Raw genomic sequence first — 18,886 nt, 5'->3', positions numbered from 1 at the left:
CCGCGGCTGCAGAGTCTGGAAGGCGCCGTTTCAGCCCGAGGCGCCGTGACAGCCGAGGGATGCTGGGCCGGGCCGGGCCGGGCCGGGGGGCGCGGGGATGTGCGGGGGGGGGGCGGCCCGCGCCGGGGGGGGGGTTGTGGACCGAGGACAGGTTATTTTTCGGGGGGCGGGGTGGGGAGCCCCGGGTTTTTCCGGCGCAGAGCCGGCGTCTCCCGCGAGGCGATGGTGCGTGTGGCGCATACAAAGCGGGCTGGGAGGTGGCGCTGGGCACCGGCGCGCCGGCCCCGGGTAATGGCGCAGGGCGACGCGCCGAGCAGATGGCTTCGGCCGGCCCCGGGAAGACAATGATCGCCGCGGCCCGAGGTGCGGGGCGCCGCGCCGGGGCCTGCGGTCGGTCAGTCGCTGGCTCGTCATCCCTGGAAAACATCCGAGAGAGGGGGGCATTGGCGGATGCTCTTGGAGATGGGGGCCGGTCCCCGCGCCCACCCCCTCTCCATCTTTCCTCGGAAAACAAAACAACCCTCCCCTTGGCTCCACATCTCCGCACCCTCGACGGGAATCCCTGGGCGGGCGGCCGCCGGGGGCCTGCATTGTTATGTAATCCGTGCGGATCCCGGGTGGCTCCGCGGCCGCGCGGGGCTGGGCGCCGGGGGCGCGCGCCCGGGGTTCTGCCGGTGTCTCCGGGCACCCGGGCTTCCCCTCGGCGCCCGAGGACACACCCATCCGCAGGGAGCTGCGGGAACTCACGCGCGGGGGAGGGGGCGTGTGCGCCGCGTCTCCGGCCCCGATCCGGGCGCGGGGGGGGGGGGCGGGGTAGCTGGCTTCCCTTTTTTCCCCTCTTATGGCTGTGAGATGTTTAACCGCGTATTTATTAGCCTCGGTTTGGTTGGACCAAGGGTTTCGTTTTGATGTGTCCATATATGCATACCGTGTATCCCAGCTCTGTCTCCAGGTCCCCAAGGACCGGGTCCCCTGCGGGAGAGCCATCCTGCTGTGTCCCCTGGAGGGGAGAAGGAGACCGGGGAGGGGGGGTTGGGGTGGGGGTCAGGTGCTGTTGGGATCCTCGGATGATTTGCTGTCCTCCTGGATAAGCCAGGCAGTTTCATTTTGACAGGGTGGGGAGAAAAAAAAAATAGGCAAACAATGATCAACAAGCCCACTTTTTACAACAGCGCCCCCTCCACTCAAAAACCAAATCCGGTTGCATTATCCTAGGTCCTGTAGTCTGCCTTTCCTCCCTCCCTTCTTCCCTCCCTCCCTCTCCCTCTCCCTCTCTCCATCACCACGGGCAGCCTCTTATGTAAGAAGCCTTCTAGAAGGTACTAACTAGAGGGATCCAGCTCTGATGTTTTGTTTTTGTCTTGCATCCTGAAGCCGGAGGGGATTCAGGGTGATGGCAGGGCAGGGAACCACAGTGAGGGAGGGTGCTGGTGGGGAAGGGCAGGGCAGGGCAGGGCATCTCCTTGTTCAACCTCTCTCAGCCTCAGTTTTCCTACAGGTCAAGGGAGTAGAATCTTGCCCACCCCCACAAATCACCCCCCCCCCCATCTCCAAATAGTGTGGTGAGTGGGAATCATTAAGGATTTTTACATTTATTCTGGTGCAGGAATTGTTGAATTTGCATCTAGCCATTTCAAGATGAAAGATCCCCCCCTCCGTATATGAAATGAATATGGTCGTATACTTTTTAGTTTATCAGAGAATAATAAATACTTTCCAAACCTAGGTGCGTGTGCATTTATGTGCAAGTGTATCTTCTTTTTCTTTGTAGTAGCGTGCATGTGTGTATATATATATGTATATATATATATATATATATATATCTGGAAGATTTTCTGATTTTTCTGGGTAACTGCTAAATTTAAAAAGCCCTTGCTGAGAATATTAGTAAGCTCTTCATTCACCACTGTTCAGATGAATGACACCCTTTCAAAGGTTTTTGTAGAGTAAAAGTAAAATAAAGTAAGGTTCCCCATGTGAAGATTAAATCTGGTCTGACATAATGTAGGCACAAGTTCACCGACACCGGCTATTCACATTCCATTCCATCAGAGTGTTGGGATAGCCACAAGTCATGATAGCATTTCAGTGGCATTCTTGGCCCTCCCTCCCTCAAAAGCTGCCTGTCCTTTATTTATTTATTTTTCTTACACCAATATGAAGTTAAAATAGAAGAGCATCAACAGTCTATAACCATGTTAAGTTGTAAAGTTTGCCAGCTCATGTATCACAGAACCTGATTAACTGCTTAGTTAAAATGGTCTATTTCTTGTACACTTGGGCTGATTTACCCCAAGAGTAAATGCAAATGTAACAGGACATAGTGAATCGAAGCCTTGTTATGGTTGAGCCAATGTGTTTGTGTGGGATATGCCATGACAACAGACTTTGGTCAGTTTCCCCCACACAGACAGTGCCAGGATATGACTTGCCTTCATGTGGGTGGAATTTTTGTTTTTTTTAAATGAGATGTAGCCAAAAGTCATTTAAGGGGTATATTGTCTTTTTCTTTTTTTCTTTGACTTTCAGGTCTGAGGTGTCATTGAAAGAAGTGGTTCATTTATCTAGGATGAGTTTGGCCCATTGACGAGCAGTTGGCTGCTTACAGGTTCACTGGGTAGAACAACCTTTCTGAAACTGATTTTGAGCATCACGTTTGAATGAGGTGCCCGAGCTCACTTAGAGCTTGTGTTTCTCCTGGGCCATTTATGTGTGGTGACCTTACTGCCTGTTTATTTTCAGAGTGATCGTCTTCTGATCAAGGGAGGGAAGATAGTGAATGATGACCAGTCCTTCTATGCAGACATATACATGGAAGATGGGCTGATCAAGTAAGTAACACAGTAGTGCACGGTTCTGCACACGTTCCAGTGTTCCCATGCGCACCTCACACATGTAGTCTCAAGCTTACTGGGGTAACCAGAGTCAATAACTTTGGGCTGGAGACATGGATTCATTGAAAAATCTCTGTGTTGGATCCTTAGCACATATCCTGTGCAGAGAGTTCGCACGTGCATGTGAGTGACACACACACACACACACACACACACACACACACACACACACACACACACACACACACACACACGGTGATCTTCTTAGTACCGGGGCTTGAACTCAGGTTTGTCTCTGGCACTCTTCCAGTTGGGCCGTACCTTTACTTCTGGCTTTTTTGGGTGATTACTTTGGAGATCAGGATCCTCATGGATTTTTTTCCAGGAGACTGGAACCCTGATCTTCTAATCTCAAACCTCTGAGTAGCTAGGATTATAGGTATGAGCAGCTCGCCTTAGTATCTGTTTTAAGCCCACTTTGATTGGTGGTTATTAGTGAGTTTGGTAATTCAGGCTTAGGGGATTCAAAGTCACAGTTACCTCTATACCCATGCATTATGTGTTTAGCTGTTTTTATGAGGTGACATGTTACCTTTTGTTGCCAGCTCAGATACTTGGTGTGTGATATGCTGAGTGTCTGGAAAGTTTTCCTAGAATGGAGTTGCTTGGGAGAGATTGCCCAATCAAAGGACCCAAACATAGCAGGCAGCATCTCTGGTGAAGACACCCATCTGCCTCCTTTATTAGGAATCTAAGTTGGAAGGGCCACAGAAGGACACTGAGTTAATTACCAAGTAACACAAATTGCTGCCTAATCTCAGGGGATTTTAGGTTCCATTCTTCTAAGTGGCAATTGGCACAAATAAGGCTGCTCTGGTGTTGCTTGTGTATTAGGTTATAAAGGAGAGAGGGCAGTTAGGAGTATTTGGGGACTTAAGAGGGTTAAATGAACCAGTTGTATTTTTGTGCTCTTTCCACTGGGCCAGGCTATGGAGAAAGGGCACATCTGCTTAAAGACAAACACTGCAGCGAATGACATCTTTTAAGTGAACAGCATTCATGAAGTGTTTGCAGCACACCAATTCTGAGGAGTGGAAAACTGGAGTGGCTCTCGGTTGCCTGGAAGCTCACACCCTGATTTATGAAGCTAAAATAGGACTTAGCATTCCCACATTGAATGTTTTCTCCATGTGGCTTTGCTTGTGACGGGTCTCAGCTGTAGGCTTTCAAACGCCATGACTGTCTTCTTCCATTTCCTCTGCCAGCTACAGGACAGCATGGTCTAGCTGGCAAAGGGACACTGACCTGGAAGGAAGGGGTCAGGACTACGCTGTTGTTCAGAGTCATTTGCCTTAGGACTTCTCCAACTCCTTCTTAGCTCATTTTCTCTTTTTGGTGCTGGTACTTGGGCTTGAACTCAGGGCCTAGTGCTTTTGCTTGGCTTTTTTTTTTTTTTTGCCGGTCATGGGGCCTGAACTCTGGGCCTGGACACTGTCCCTCAGCAATTCAGCTCAAGACTAGTACTCTTCCATTTGAGCCACAGCGCCACTTCCAGCTTTTTCTGCTTAATTCGTGCTGAGGAATCCAACCCAGGGCCTCATGCATGCAAGGCAAGCACTCTACCACTGAGCCAACTTCCTAGCCTTGCTTGGCTTTTTTGCTTAAGGCTGGTGCGCTACCACTTGAGCCACAGCTCCACTTCTATAGCTTTTTTTTCCCCCAGAGCTAAGGACCAAACTCAGGACCTTGGCACTCGCCAGACAGGCACTCTTCCGCTGAGCTAAATCCCCAGCCCAAATAGCTCCATTTTTAGTGTTTTGCTGTTTAATTAGAGGTAAAAGTCTCATGGGCTTTTCTGCCTGGGCTGGCTTCAAACTGTGATCCTCAGATCTCAGCCTTTTGAGTAGCTAGGATTACAAATGTGAGCCACCAGAACCCAGCTTTCATAAAAGTTGATAGAAATATGTCAGAAAATTAATATTATTATTTTTTGGGGGCGGGCTTGAACTCAGGGCCTGGGCACTGTCCCTGAATTTTTTTTGCTCAAGGCTAGCACTCTACTACTTGAGCCACAGTGGCTTTTTCTGTGTATGTGGTACTGAGAAAGTGAACCCAGAGTTTCATGCATGCTAAGCAAGCACTCTGCCACTAAGCTACATTCCCAGTCCAGAAAATTATTTTTAAACTTTGGAAATGAGCCAGATACTGGTGGCTCACACCTAGCTACTCAGGAGGCTGAGATCTGAGGATCACAGTTTGAAGCCAGCCTGAACAGGAAAGTCTGTGAGACCTTTATCTCAGGTAAACTACTCAGAAAAATCCAGAAGTGGCATTGTGACTCAAGTGGTATAGCGCTAGCCTTGAGCACAGAGAGGCTTAGGGACAGCTCCCAGGCCTGGAGTTCAAGTCCCAGGACTGGCAAAAAAAAAAAAAAAAAAATGGAGCTGGGCGCCGGTGGCTCACGCCTGTAATCCTAGCTATTCAGAAGGCTGAGATATGAGTATCCCGGTTCAAAGCCAGCCCGGGCAGGAAAGACCGTGAGACTCCTGTCTCCAATAAACCACTAGAAAACCGGAAGTGGCGCTGTAGCTCAAGTGGTAGAGTGCTCACCTTGAGCTGAAGAGCTGAGGGGCAGCGCCCAGGCCCAGAGTTCAAGCCCCATGACCGACAAAAAAAAAGATCTTGTTCAACACATGATGATTATTTATTTTTCTGCCTTTATTGTTGGAATTGTATAGCACCTGCTTCTAAGCTTTGAAATCATTACAATATAGTGCTTACTTTTGTGTGTGTGTGTGTGTGTGTGTGTGTGTGTGTGTATATGTATGTTTCTTCCCTCCGCCCTTCCACATGTCTTTCCCTCTGTTGAAAAGAATTTGGTAAAACCCATGTTGGGAAAGTGCAGTTAGGTCTGATGTAGATTGCTGTTGGAAAGTTAGTTCAGTGGTTTGTGTTTTAAGATGGTGTAGTGGCATTTTATAGCAATATCTTGGGGCCTGGATATCATTTGATTTGGGGGGCTGCTGATAGCTAATCTTCAATTGGTCGCCTGATTCCTTATGTAGATTGTGCTTTCTGCACACCCTCTTACTTGGTGAGGAGCAGATAAAGTATAGCAATGATCCAGAAAGTTTGCTGCCTGCCCTGGAGGACAGTTTGTAGCTTAGGGAAAATAGCTGTTAGATGGCATCCAATTCCACATTTCACTCACTGTCTGTCTGACTCATTCTGTCTATTTAGGCAAATAGGAGAAAACCTGATCGTGCCAGGAGGGGTGAAGACCATCGAAGCCCACTCCAGAATGGTGATCCCTGGGGGAATCGACGTGCACACTCGTTTCCAGATGCCTGAGCAGGGGATGACATCTGCCGATGACTTCTTCCAGGGGACCAAGGCTGCCCTGGCTGGAGGAACCACCATGATCAGTAAGAGGCTCGGAACCATTCCTGTGGTACCAGGGACCCATGCCTGTGGTAGTGAACGTGGGTGATTGGGTTGGACCTGCCAAACAAGGGGTCTGGCTCGGGAAGGTATTTCTCTTATCTCCTGATCCCTGTTTGCTGTCAGATTTGGGATTTTTTTTCCCACCTGAACTTGAGAACATGGTTCTCGGGCATTTTGGAAGGATAAAAGGAATGGTTTTTTGCTTTCTCTGCTTGAGGACTCTGGTTTTACTTTGACCTTGAAATTGTTCCAGTGTGAAAACACTGTCATCTTCGGAGTCAATTTTGAGCCTTCCTTCGTTAACTATTTTCCTTAGGGTGCTTCTTAGAATGAGGATGGGGGCACCAAATGAAATTTTGAGCCATTATTAATCTGTAATCTGGTGAGAGGAAAATCACAGCCTTGGTTGGACACTGAGAAGAACCAGACATCTTGGAGGCTTCCTCCACCTCCCCCCACCATGTAAAATTTGACACCCTTCACCTATTGCCCCAAGGAATTTGTGTTGTTTGGGCACATCGAAAGGCTATTCACTGGATTCAGGTCCGAGGATGCCTTGTGACAACTGCCATTTTTGTTCAGAAGAGTGGTCTAGCTACGTAGTGGCCCTGTAGGTACGTATATTGGAAAGCAGATTCTGTCTAAGAGTGAAGGTCAGCATAGCAGCTGACAAATCTAATGAGCTTGCGGTGGCTCAGAAGAGGGTCTGAGGAGGAACCTGGCGGTTTCTGCCTCAGAGAAGATTGCATCACTAGGTGATTCTCCATGACAGTCTGTGTCCTCTTGCTTCGGGGTCTGTCTGGATGTTTCTTTCCTGTCTTCCATGGGGAACATTGCTGTCTCCACACCCTCCCTGGCATTGTCCTCGTCTGGTCTTAGGGGTTGAAGTATCTAAGCCGGCTTCACTGTCACTTCCACACAGATCCCCAGGTTGGAGCCTTCCCTCCTCTGTCTTGCTCCAGGCATTGCTTTCCAGCCTGGTCTGTACAGTTTTCAAGGGATCCTTTCTGTACCCCCGGGCATTCCTACTGCTTGACCTGTTGCTCTGGACTAGGCCCAAGTGTGCATTTCCTCTCTGCCTCCAGGGCAAGCCACCAAGTAGTATCTGAGCTAGCAAGGCACACACTGCTCACTGGTAGATGGCAGGCCAAGTCAGGTGGTCAGAGCCTCAGCTCTGCATGCAGGCAGATGCCCACAGAGCCATGCATTGGTCCCCGAGGGTCAGTGTGCCACGAACAATGTGACATCTATCTATTGTTGGAGGGATACCCTAGAGGGAACCCTCCAGTGGGGAATACCTTTACCTAAAAGTTAGGAGACTGGAGAGAGCTCAGGTACCTTCCAGTACCATCTTGCTGTCTGGCCTTGGCCAGGTCACCTCGCTTCTCGGGGCCTTAGTGGCTCATCCGCATGGTGAAGGAATCTCTAGCTGACAGGAAGTTTTTCTAGGCTTCCCAGCTTCCTCTGCTTTGAGCTCCAAGAGAGAGAGAGATTGCCTCTAGTCACATGGTCTTTGCTCAGCCCCTGTGGGCAGAAGTGTGTCCTCTTACACTTACTCAAGGGGCTTCTGCTGGCATTTTCTCCCATCGTGCCTTTCTGCCAGGCATCCTGTCTCCCTGTGTACGTCCTGGGCTTTAATGCCTTGCTCTATTTCTTGCCTCTTCCTGCCCTCCCCTGCCGTGGGACTGTATCCCTTCTTGCTGCTTGGTTTCCCTTTGGCCTTCTCCCTCGGAGGCCAGGGGCTTCCCTCTGTTCACCACAGTGGTCCCCCAGGAGGGTCAGTGGATGGTCAGTGGGCAGATGGTCAGGGACGAGGACTGAGGGCCCAGTGGCCCACTTGGCCTCTTGAGCAAGAGTACGGCAACGTTCACCAATGGCACCATCCTTTTTTTAAATTTTTTTTGTGCCAGTAGCAGGGCCTCGCACCGTCACTTGGAATTTTTAGCTCAAGGCTGGCACTGTACCACTTGAACCACACCTTCACTTCCCAGTTGGTTTGGCCAAAGGGGTTGATGAGCAAAACTCAAAGAAAGGAAGTAAGCAGGTAGCAGTGCATGCTCACCCCAACCTCCATGGCTCTGGCAGCCTGAGAAAAATGCTAAATGCTTCCAAACACCTGACTGGGTGCTGAGCTGAGCCGAGCACGGTTTCCACCAGCTTGCCTTTTCTTTTCCTTCAGATGACCACGAAATTAGGATTTTTTTTCTTTATTTCTATTCCCCCCCCTTCCCCGCTGCTTGCCGGTCATAACATATTGTGCAATACTTCAAATGTGCTTGTGGCTGAGGCTTGCTTTACCACGAAGGGGCCTTGTTGAAGAGGAATAGCTTCCTGTGAATCCCTGGGTGCCCACGACCTGCTTCTTTAGTGACATTGCAGCTTGAATGAATATCGAGGCCGCCAAAGGAATGTGCTGAGCATTTTGAGCACATTGAAGTCCAAGCTTGAGTGGCCATGCCTGTGGCTGAGACAAGCAATCAAGTAAATTGACGCGTAGACTGCCTAGCCCTTGTCCTCCATCTTCTCTTCTCCACGCTGGCTCACCTGTACCCGCAGGGCCGTCTCCACCTGTTAGGCCTTCCTGTGTCATGGGCCCTGGAGGGCCCGTTTCTGTGTGACATTGCTCCGCATGCCGTACGCTTCCAGTTTAAGGAAGATGGCATGCCAGCCAGAGAAAATGATATTGCCATCCCACAGAACCTGCTGTTGACAATCGCACAATGGGATCTTTGTGACAGGACCCCGCCGCAGGCAGGGGGATGCCCTTTGCCCTTTCCAGCCAGGGACGGGTGGGCAGAGCCTCTGACAAGCCGACTGGGCTCATCTAGACTAGCCGAGGGCTCCTTGGGAAAACACTGGCCTCCGGGACCCTGGGGTTATCAGAACTGCTAGGCTTCCACAGTGTCCGGGAAGTGGGTAGAAGAGTTACCTGGTTTTACAAAGGGGGACACAGAAGCCGGAAGGAAGGACACAGCCTGCCGCATTCAGTCTGTTGGTGTGGCCCCGGCCCTACCCCCTCCTCCCTGTGCCACGTTGGCCGCCTCTGTTCTCTGGGACAAGTTGTCCCAGAGGTGGGCTTGCTGCTTTAGCATCCCACTCCCCGCTGCCCTGTTACAGAATATTCTGGAGCTCCGCTGTATCTGCAGGACCAGACAGGAGGCTACCCTGTGCAGGTCCCTGCCTGAGCAGGTGTGCCAGGGTGCCACCTGGGTGTGCGCATGCACACTTTTGCTCCCTGGGTCCCAGCCAGCCTGTGGAAGGAGGGAGTCTTCTGGAAGGGCTGGTGTTGTGTGTATGTGTTGTACTCAGGAGCTTGCCTCGAGCCCTGGAGGCTGATGGAAGGGTGACCATCCCTTGCTGAGGACAGAGACTCCTCTCTTCTTCCCTGGAGTCTAAGCCTGCAGCGGAACAATTTTGCGATGTAGCTGAGGGAGCCCATGTCTGGTCCTTCCATGACATGGCATTTAGCCCAGTGATACGCTGACTGATTTTGAGTCCCTGCTGTGAGGCAGATCCTGTAGGACCCTGGGTGTCGGTTGGGGTTGGTTCCAGGATCACCAAGGATTGTAGAAGCATACATGCTTAAGTCCCTCATGTAAAATGGCAGGTCATTTGCATATAGCCCACGCATCCCCTCCCATCCATATACTTTAAATTACCTCTTGATTATTCATGTCTAATACAATGTAAATGCTATGCAAATAGTTGTTCCCTATATTGTTTAGGGAATCACGACGAGGAAAAGGATCCAGACATGTATTGTGCAATTAAAAATGTTATGTATTTGGCAGTACTCAGAGCCTTGTGCTAGCTATGCAAGTTGCTCTACGAATCACATCTAAAGCCCTTTTTGGCTTTAGTTATTTGTTGACTAAAGTTTCCTGTTTTTGCCTGGGGTGGGCCTCTGACAGTAATCCTTCTACTCAGGCCTCTTAAGTAGTTGGGTTAACAGGTGTATGCAACTACACTTGGCTTGTTTGTTGAGATGGGGCTCTAGGCAGAAATGCCACACTCTTGCTAGTCCTTGCAGTCAAGGAGCTTGCCCTCAGGGTAGCGGCTATTGCTGGAGAAGTCACGTGGTCTCAGCTCTCTGGCGAACTCAGCCACCCTTCCCAGAAACCCTTGGGTGTTGCCCAGCTCTCGGTGATCCTTGCCAGTGGAGGCAAGAGGTTTGGGAGAAAAGAGGAGGCTTCCTGAGGGGATGTGGCTCAGGAAGGCCGCTGTGGGACATCCGCTGCTTGTCATTTTTTCAACCATGTGGCATGTGGGTTTGCTCCCTGCTGGTGACGAGCACACATGTGTGAACACACACGCAGCGTAATATGAACATGTCTGTAATTGATACTTTGATTATTCCCTTCACAGCACTCATTGGACTAGGGTTAGAAAGTATTCACAAAAACACTCGGCCACATCAGACTGAAGTTCCAAAGTCCGGGATGGGAGCCGTCGCCACGACTCTGCCTGTGGTCTGGCGATGGGAAGCCGCGTTCTCCGCTGGGCTTTGGAGCGGGTGCCTTGCGCTCCGCCCCTGTCTCCCCAGACCCTTCATGGGGGAGATCACACGCGTCACGCAAGGACAGGATGCCTTCGGAAAGCTGATGCCACGAGGCGGGGCCTGCTCAGGTGTCACTGTGCACATCTCAGCCCTGAGTGCTGGGCTGGCAGCTGCTGGGTACTCCCTGGCGGGGTTTTTGGGCAGGTTACCTGATCCTTGGTGCTGAGCAGAGTAGAGAAGAGGTTAAAGAAGGACACATCCAGCCAGGCATCAGTGACTCACGCCTGTAATCCTAGCTACTCAGGAGCCCGAGATCTGAGGATCACGGTTTGAAGTCAGTCTGGGTAGGAAAATGTGAGACTCTTATCTCCAATGAACCACCAAGGGTTGCAAAAAAAGGGCTCAGGGACAGCCCCCAGGCCCTGATTCAATTCCCAGGATGGGCACCAGAAAGCAAGAAGGAAGCGTCCTGAGAATAGCACAGCTCTGCGCAGCTCAGCACCTGCTGCACACGGTGCTTACTCCAGAAAGGATTGTAGTGTTGGGCTTGGCCAGCCTACTGGTAGGGTGGTGGGATCAGTCTTCCAGAACTTTCCAGAAGCAAGGGCATTCCTGGGTGGGTCTCTAGACCTACGACACAGACATGTGGCAGATACCTTAGTGTTCGAGTAGATACCTTAGTGTTCGAGTGTGTCTTGCGAGGCCCCTGGTCCTGAGGGATGCTACTGACAAGCCTTGGCAATGAGAACAGCTCACGAGGTGGGGCGGAGCCCAGGCCCCACTCTGCTAGTGGACGTTGCACGTAGAGCTCGGGCAGTCTCCGTCCTCTGCTTCCAAAATCTCCCTGAAAAGTCTCCAGAATTTCCCTAGAGAGTGCTCAGGCTGGGTCCGTGGAAACTTCCCAGCAGTCCTGTTGGCCAGGATGGCTGCTCTCGTTCAGGAGTGGAGGTGGTGGACTTGTTAGGCTGTCATCAGGCCTTTCTAACCTAGTCTCAGTTACTACCCAGGGGTTTCCATGACAGCCTTATCCGTCCCCACTCCCCCACCAAGGAGTCCTTGTCTTGTTTTCCAGCCGAAGAACTGGGCACAAGCCGGTCACCGGTGGCTCACGCCTATAATCCTAGCTACTCAGGAGGCTGCGATCTGAGGATCACAGGATCAAAGCCAGCCTGGTCAGGAAAGTCTATGAGACTCTGATCTCCAGTAAACCACCAGAAAACTGGAAGTGGTGCTGTGGCTCAATAGGTAGAGCACTTGCCTTGAGCTGAAGAGCTGAGGGGGACAGGCCCAGAGTTTAAGCCCTATGACTGACAAAAAAAAAAGCACTGGGCACAGACTTCTGCGGGACAGAGATGGTACCCTGTCCACTTTCCTGTGGTGCCCACTTGTGTGGGAGCTGCCATGTTGGCTGCCCGGCAGGCGGCTGAGTGAGTCACACAGGAGCCTGGCCCATTGCTGCTGCTGTCCTTGCCAGCTTTACGGGGGTCATGGGGCTGCGGGGGCTGTGGGCAGCCCCCTCTTGCCAGGAAGCCCACATGGCGCCCTCCGTGTGACACTAAGACAGCAGAGCTGCTCTGGTTGGCATGGGGGGGGTGTGGGTGGGCTGTAGGAGACCCGAGTTCTTACCACTTTTCTCCCCATCTTCCGCCTCTTGGAAGCCCTCTCTCCATGACTCTGGAGACTGCTAGGGTTTGGGGAAGTCCTTCATTACCTCCCGCCAAGTGTGGCAGTGTGGCTGGTCCTGGCTGGCTTCCATGCTGGGTCACGGGGCAGGCCAGACCCTCTTAGTCACCTCTGAGCACTCCTCACTACTCTAAATGGTTGTGGTTCTGCTGACTAATTCCTGCGCTCAGGACCATCCTCGAGGATGGGGGCTCTGCGCCATAGGTGTGAGCCTTCTTTTTGGAAAAGAAAGGTCCATAATGTTCAAAAGGCAACTCTAGCCTGTTAGGAGTAGATGGCCTGAAGGGCTTCGTGCTTCCTCCGGATTCCCATCCAAGGCTTTGGTCCTAAGTCACTGTGAAGGGCTCTCTCTCCTCTCTCTCTCTCTCTCTCTCTCTCCCTCTCTCTCTCTCTCTCTCTCTCTCTCTCTCTCTCTCGCCTCTTCCCTTCTATCTTTTCTGTTGGTTGTAGGGCTAGAACTCAGGACCTGGCCACTGTCCCTGAGCTGTTGTGCTCAGGGTTAGTGCTCTACCATTTTGAATCACAGCCCACTTGCAGGTTTTTGGTGGTCAGTTGAAGGTAAGAGTCTCAGGGGGACTTTCCTGCCCAGGCTGGCTTTGGACTGTGATCCTCAGATCTCAGCCTCTTGAGTAGCTAGGATTGTAGGCGTGAGCCACCGGTACCAGCTTTCTACGTTTCTTTTTTGAGTAGCCCTTTCCATCTCTTCCCCAGTGGTGATCACTTATTTGAGATTTGCAGTTCCTGTCTGTGACGTGCTCTTGTGTGACGCCATCACTACCACGAGTAATGAGAAAGGAGCATGACAGTGAGTGGCGATTGCAGTGGGCGCTCTGGGGCTCGCCCGTTTGGGAGGCAGCTTTCTTTGAGTGTGGTGGTAGCGAGGGTGCAGGCCGTTCTGCGGGGGAGGGAGTTATGCAGTGAGCTGGGGCGGTCATTAAACACTGCTCATTAGGAATCGACAGAACGCAGGCAGCAGGACTTCTCCTTGCGCTAGGTGGGTCTGGCATTGGCCAGTCTGGCTTCCAGTTACTGCCAGGGAGGGGAGTCTCCTGATGCAACCTGGGAGAGGGGGGCCTGCAGCCAGACGCCCTCCAGAAGTTCATGAAGCTGAACGGGGAACACCTCCCTCTTTCGCTTGCTTTCTTTGGTGGCCCAGGAGGTTTTGCTAGGCCAGTTCCCTAAGGGGCACTTGGGTGGGCATGGAGCGCTCTGGGTACAGGGAGGGCTGGAGGAGGTGGTGTGTGAAGGGCCGAGTGAAGTGACTGGACCGTGGACTCTTCCCCAGGCCCGGAGGCCACCGGTGTGCTGGCTCCCTGGGAGCCCCTCTGTCTTTTGTTGAATTCATAGTGTTTATGACTGAATCTCCCTGTACTAACAGGGCAGGGCTGTTCGCCCTCCTTGTGGGGAGCCTGTGAGGAAGAAATCAAAAGCTCCGAGTAATAACAGAATGGTGAACTCGGGGCCATCCAGACCCTGCATGCTAGCCGCTCTGCAGCTGGGTGACACTCATCGAACCACACTGGAGAGGATGAGATTCAAACCATAGGATTGACCAGGAGAGCTCCAAGAAGCAGACCTAGGTTTAATTTCCCTTTCTGGAGCATTCCATCTACTCCCTCTTATTTATTTCTGGATGGCAATTTCCACATCCATGCAAGGGAGACAGCAGACTTTTATCTCTTGGTGATGGTCAAAGTGAGGTTTTTTGGTACCATACTATTTTTAAATGATACTTCTTGTATCTGTGAGAATCACTCTTCTATCTGTCTATCTATCAGTCATCTGTCTGGGGGCTGGGAGGGTGGCGTAGAGCGCTTGCCTTGCATGCATGAGGCCCTGGGTTCGATTCCTCAGCACCACATAAGCAGAAGGAAAAAAAAGCCGGAAGTGGTGCTGTGGCTCAAGTGGTAGAGCGCTAACCTTGAGCTGAAGCGTTGAGGGACAGCGCCCAGGCCTAGGGATCAGGCCCCATGACCGGACCCAAAAAATTAAAAAAGAAAAAATCATCTATCCATCTATTTTTTTATTTATCTAATCATCTAATGTCTTGCAACCTAATCTGTATTTTGCATCTGATATGTATATGTATATATATGTTGTCTATCTGGCCTTGTAAGTCCCCTGTCTCATTATCTCTTCATCACCATGGCTCTGTCTATGTCTCTAGTCACCTTCTTTGTACTAAGGATGCAGTGGCCCAGGCTCTGATTCCAGGTCTGTCTCTTGAGACCAGGAAGAGAGTTCAAAGCTGGCTTTATTTCCAAGCCCATGTCAAAGAATTCCTGTCTTAAATGCAGCAGGAAAAAAAAAATAACTGCAGATGTGAAGCAATGCTATCATGAAGCAGTTCACTGGATTCAAACTTACAGTGGATACAAATTCAGAGACTGGTGGAATTCCATTGAGGCCAGCATCATACTGTAACACTCATTCTGTTTCCCAAGCCAGTGCCACCAAGCCCTCCCCCGTTTTTTTTTTTTTTGGGGTCCGGTCGTGGGGCCTGATCCCTGGGCCTGGGCGCTGCCCCTCAGCTCTTCAGTTCAAGGCTAGTGCTCTAGCACTTGAGCCACAGCACCACTTCCGGTTTTTTTCTTTTCGCTTACATGGTGCTGAGGAATCGAACCCAGGGCCTAATGCATACAAGGCAAGCGCTCTACCACTGAGCCGCCTTCCCAGCCCCATCTCCCTGGGCTTTTTTGCTCAAGGCTAGTATTCTACCTCTTGAGCCATACCTCCATTTCTGGCTTTTTTGGTAGTTGATTGGAGATAAGACTCTCACAGACTTTCTTGCCCCAGCTGACTTTGAACCAGGATCCTAGATCTCAGCTACCCGAGTTGCTAGGGTTATAGGTGTATAGCCACCTGTAACTGTCTCCCATTCTTGGTGACTAATTCTACCTCAGTCTTGGGGCTAGCACAATGTAGGACCTAGAGCATGGGCTTGGGAGAGCACTGGAGGAGGGCAGCACGCTCCTCCATCTTCTTACCATGCCTGGGGGAAGACAGTAGTCTCCTCCATCTCCTCGCCAAGCCTTCCTGTTCCATTGCATGGAATCCGGGGACAAAGCAGAGGTAGGTCCATCCTGTTTTCCTTTAGCTGGGAGCTGCCATTATTAGTGTTTACCTCTTTTGCGCCTTGTCTCATTAGGGACACAAGTCCCAGGGGCTGGGAGATCAGGTGGGAGGGAGCAGTGGTTATTAAAGTGGCGAGATGAATTGTGGTTAAGAAACATGTCCCTAAGGGGCTGGCAGGTGTTCCTGAGCGACTGTGGGTGCAGTGACAGGGAAGCTTCAACACGCAACTAATGCTTCAAACCCGAACAGTTACAGCTCAGGCAAAGTACTGGCGGCCTCTGTGTCATTTTACATAGTGAGGTGGCCCTGCTGGTAGGATGAATAGTGCAGCCTCTTCCAGATGGATTGTACTTATGCATCCTCCAATAATGGCACTGAGACAGTGTTGCAAACCAGCTTGTTCCAGGAGAACCCAGACACCGCTCACTCTATCTCCAAAGGCTTACACTGAAGTCTTGCTCCTCTGATGAGCTCTGAAAGGAAATGACCTAACAGTTGCTCTCTGGGTCCTTCTGCCTACCAGGCGGGAGTGGAGGGCCCAAGAGGGAAGCTGGGTAACTTGGAGGGGGCAGGCAGTAGCATTCGTTGGGACTCTGGCCCGAGGCCAGGCTATGCACATTGTTTCCAATCCTTATAGTCCTCCCTGAAAACCAGGGCTGATCCTCGTGCTGGACATGAAGGCATGGGAGGCTGACAGATGCCACAGGACTCCCAGTCATGGGAGCTTGCATGTGGAAGATCCGGGGCTCTGATCTCTGTGCTGATGGCTCGTGTAGGTCAGTCAGAGTAATGTTGACTGTTGACTATTCAAGTGTCGGCACTGTGCTGCATGCTGTACGGAACTCCCCGCCAGCCCCCCTGTGATGGTGAGAGGACCGTCTGCCCCAGCGAGAGCAAGATTCTGGGATTCTAGCTTTATCCTGCCCTTCCATCACTTTCTGTAATGTGGAAGAGAAAGTGATCAGGTCCCACCTGTCTTCATTTATGCCAAGGCTGTGCCCTTGGGAAAGGCCCACTGTCTAATGGTGTCACTTGAGTCTTTGGTCTCCCAACAGAAGCTCTGGCTTGGCCTACGTTTCCCTTGCACCCCACAAGGGCACTTGGGGAACAGTCAGTAGGAGTCATGGCTGTGCATTCATCAGCTGATCGTCACTCTTCTGGAAGGCCTGGGGCAGATGAGCCAATGGCTGTAAAGGGCTCTTCCCACATCCCTTTCCCGTGTGTCTCCGTGTTACTTTGGCATGGCTCAAGGTTTATTCGCTCAGCCCTTCCCTCTTTCAACTGGCATATGGTCCGTGCACGCGCGCACGTGTGTGTGTGTGTGTTTGTGTGTATGCGTATGCATGCGCGTGTGCGCGCACGTGCGTGCATGTGTGCGTGCTTATTCTGGGGCTCAAACTCAGGCAGGGCCTCAGCACTGTTCCTGAGCTTTGCTATTCAGACTAGTGCTCTAACTCTTGAAGTCACAGCTCTACCTCTGGCTTTCTATTTTTTAATTTTTGGTGACTAATTAGAAATAGGAGTCTTATGGACTTCCCTGCGCAGGCTGGCTTTGAGCTGAGATCCTTAGATTGCAGCTTCCTGAGCACGATTACAGGAATGAGCTACTAGTGCCTGGCTTATATGGCAGTTTTTGAGGGGGGGTGGGGACAAGGAGAAAAATCAAACAGTGTGTCAGGGTTGGAACTGCTTTTCTGGGCATTGTTTTTTCCTTTGTGGAGATAGTCCAAGGATTCTCTGAGGAAATGGGAGGTGGAATGGAAAGAATTTGAGGCCTTGCTTTCTTGAGGACACATCTTTGTAGATCTTAATTCCAGGCTTGATTTTCGTAGCTTATTAGCTCAGGCAAGTCTCTCCCTGTCTGCCTTGGTTTTCTCTTTTGCCAGAAGCACCTTGCCGCATAGGGTTGGGGTTGCAGGAGGATGTAGGGAGACGGTGGGTGTGATGGATGGAGCTCTGGCAGGTTACAGAGGTCAGAAGGTGGCTCATCAGTGTTGTTCCTGACATTATTAGCTGGTTTTTTTTTTGCTTGTTCATTTGCTTTTGTTTTTGTGTCAGTCATGGGGCTTGAACTCAGGGCCTGGGTGCTGTCCCTGAGCTTTTTCCCTCAAGCTCTTTACCTCTAGCTAGCTCTTTACCACTTTGAGCCACAGCACTGGTTTTCTGGTGGTTAAATGGAGATATGAGTCTCACAGACTTTTTTTGTGCCAGTACTGGGGCTTGAACTCAGGGCCTGGGTGTTGTCTGTAGTCACTCAAGGCTGGCACTGTACCAATTAAGCCAAGCTTTTTGGGGATGAGTTGGAGATAGAGTCTCACAGGGGCTGGGATGTAGCTCAGTGGCACAGGGCTTGCCTGGCAAGTGCAGTGACCTGGGTTCCATCCCCAGTACCAACAAAGAAAAGACCAAAACCAAAGCTACAGCTAAAAAATAAAGGAGTCTCATGGGCTCTCCTTTCTGAGCTGGCTTCGAATCATGATCCTCAGCTCTCAGCCCTTTAAGTAGCTAGGATTACAGGCATGAGCCACCAGTGCTTGTCTTATTGTTAGCTGTTTCTAATGTAATCTGGCTCCTGAGCTATTTGTAGGGCTAGTAGTTGGTTTGGGGGGTGAATGACTGTAGCAGCCCGGTGGTTTCATTGTCCACTTCCTCTTCTTGTTCTGATGTCCTCATGCTGGAAATTAATTGAAATTAAAATGGTTGGCATTGCTCAGAAATCGTTGTCAATTCCAAAGATAACCTTTTCCCCCTTACCTGGTTCTCACCTTTCAATAAAATACTAGGTTTTAATTATCTTTGAGTAGTTGTGCAAAGGGTTTGCCATTCAGCATGTCAGTTTGAAGAGAGCATCTCGCTCAGCACCCCCCCCTTTCTTTGTTCTCCCTCATCCCTCCCACTCCACTCATCTCTGCAACTTTCCTAATTTCATAGGATATGCATTGAGTAGTATGGCTATATTCTGCCCTCATCTCCCTTCCTCTCTTTGTTTCCTGTTAAGAGAACACAGCTCTGGATATTAGAGAGTTCTTGTCTTGGTCTGGTTTTGGTTGCTATAATAATACTATCCACATATCTACCCCATGTATGCATCCCTGCATCCATCACCCACCCATGCATGCATGCACGCATTCATCCATGCATTCATTCACCCACTCACCCATCCATGCATCCACCCACCCCTGCATGCATGCACCCATCCACCCCATCCATCCATGCATCCATCCAGCCACCCATCCGTCATCCATCCACCCCATCCATCCACCCATGTACGCATGCATCCATCCACCCATGCATGCATGCATCCATCCACACCATGCAGGCATGCACCCACTCCCACACATCCACCCATCCA

General features: G+C 51.0%; 1 protein-coding gene across 2 annotated transcripts in view; it reads left to right on the top strand.

Moving 5' to 3' along the window:
• Positions 1-18,886, top strand: part of Dpysl2 (dihydropyrimidinase like 2) — a 78,498-nt gene that overhangs the window by 25,293 nt on the left and 34,319 nt on the right. For both annotated transcript variants that reach the window (XM_042697839.1, XM_042697840.1), the window contains exons 2-3: positions 2,743-2,831; positions 6,075-6,259. In XM_042697839.1, coding sequence (XP_042553773.1) covers positions 2,743-2,831; positions 6,075-6,259 — 274 coding nt within the window. The remainder of the gene's footprint in view (positions 1-2,742; positions 2,832-6,074; positions 6,260-18,886) is intronic.

This window comes from Dipodomys spectabilis, unplaced genomic scaffold (genome assembly GCF_019054845.1).
Source record: "Dipodomys spectabilis isolate Male_0828 unplaced genomic scaffold, ASM1905484v1 ptg000229l, whole genome shotgun sequence".
Taxonomy (NCBI): Eukaryota; Metazoa; Chordata; class Mammalia; order Rodentia; family Heteromyidae; genus Dipodomys; species Dipodomys spectabilis.
The sequence above is the reverse complement of the archived record's forward strand: the minus strand, read 5'-3'. Positions and strand labels throughout refer to the sequence as shown.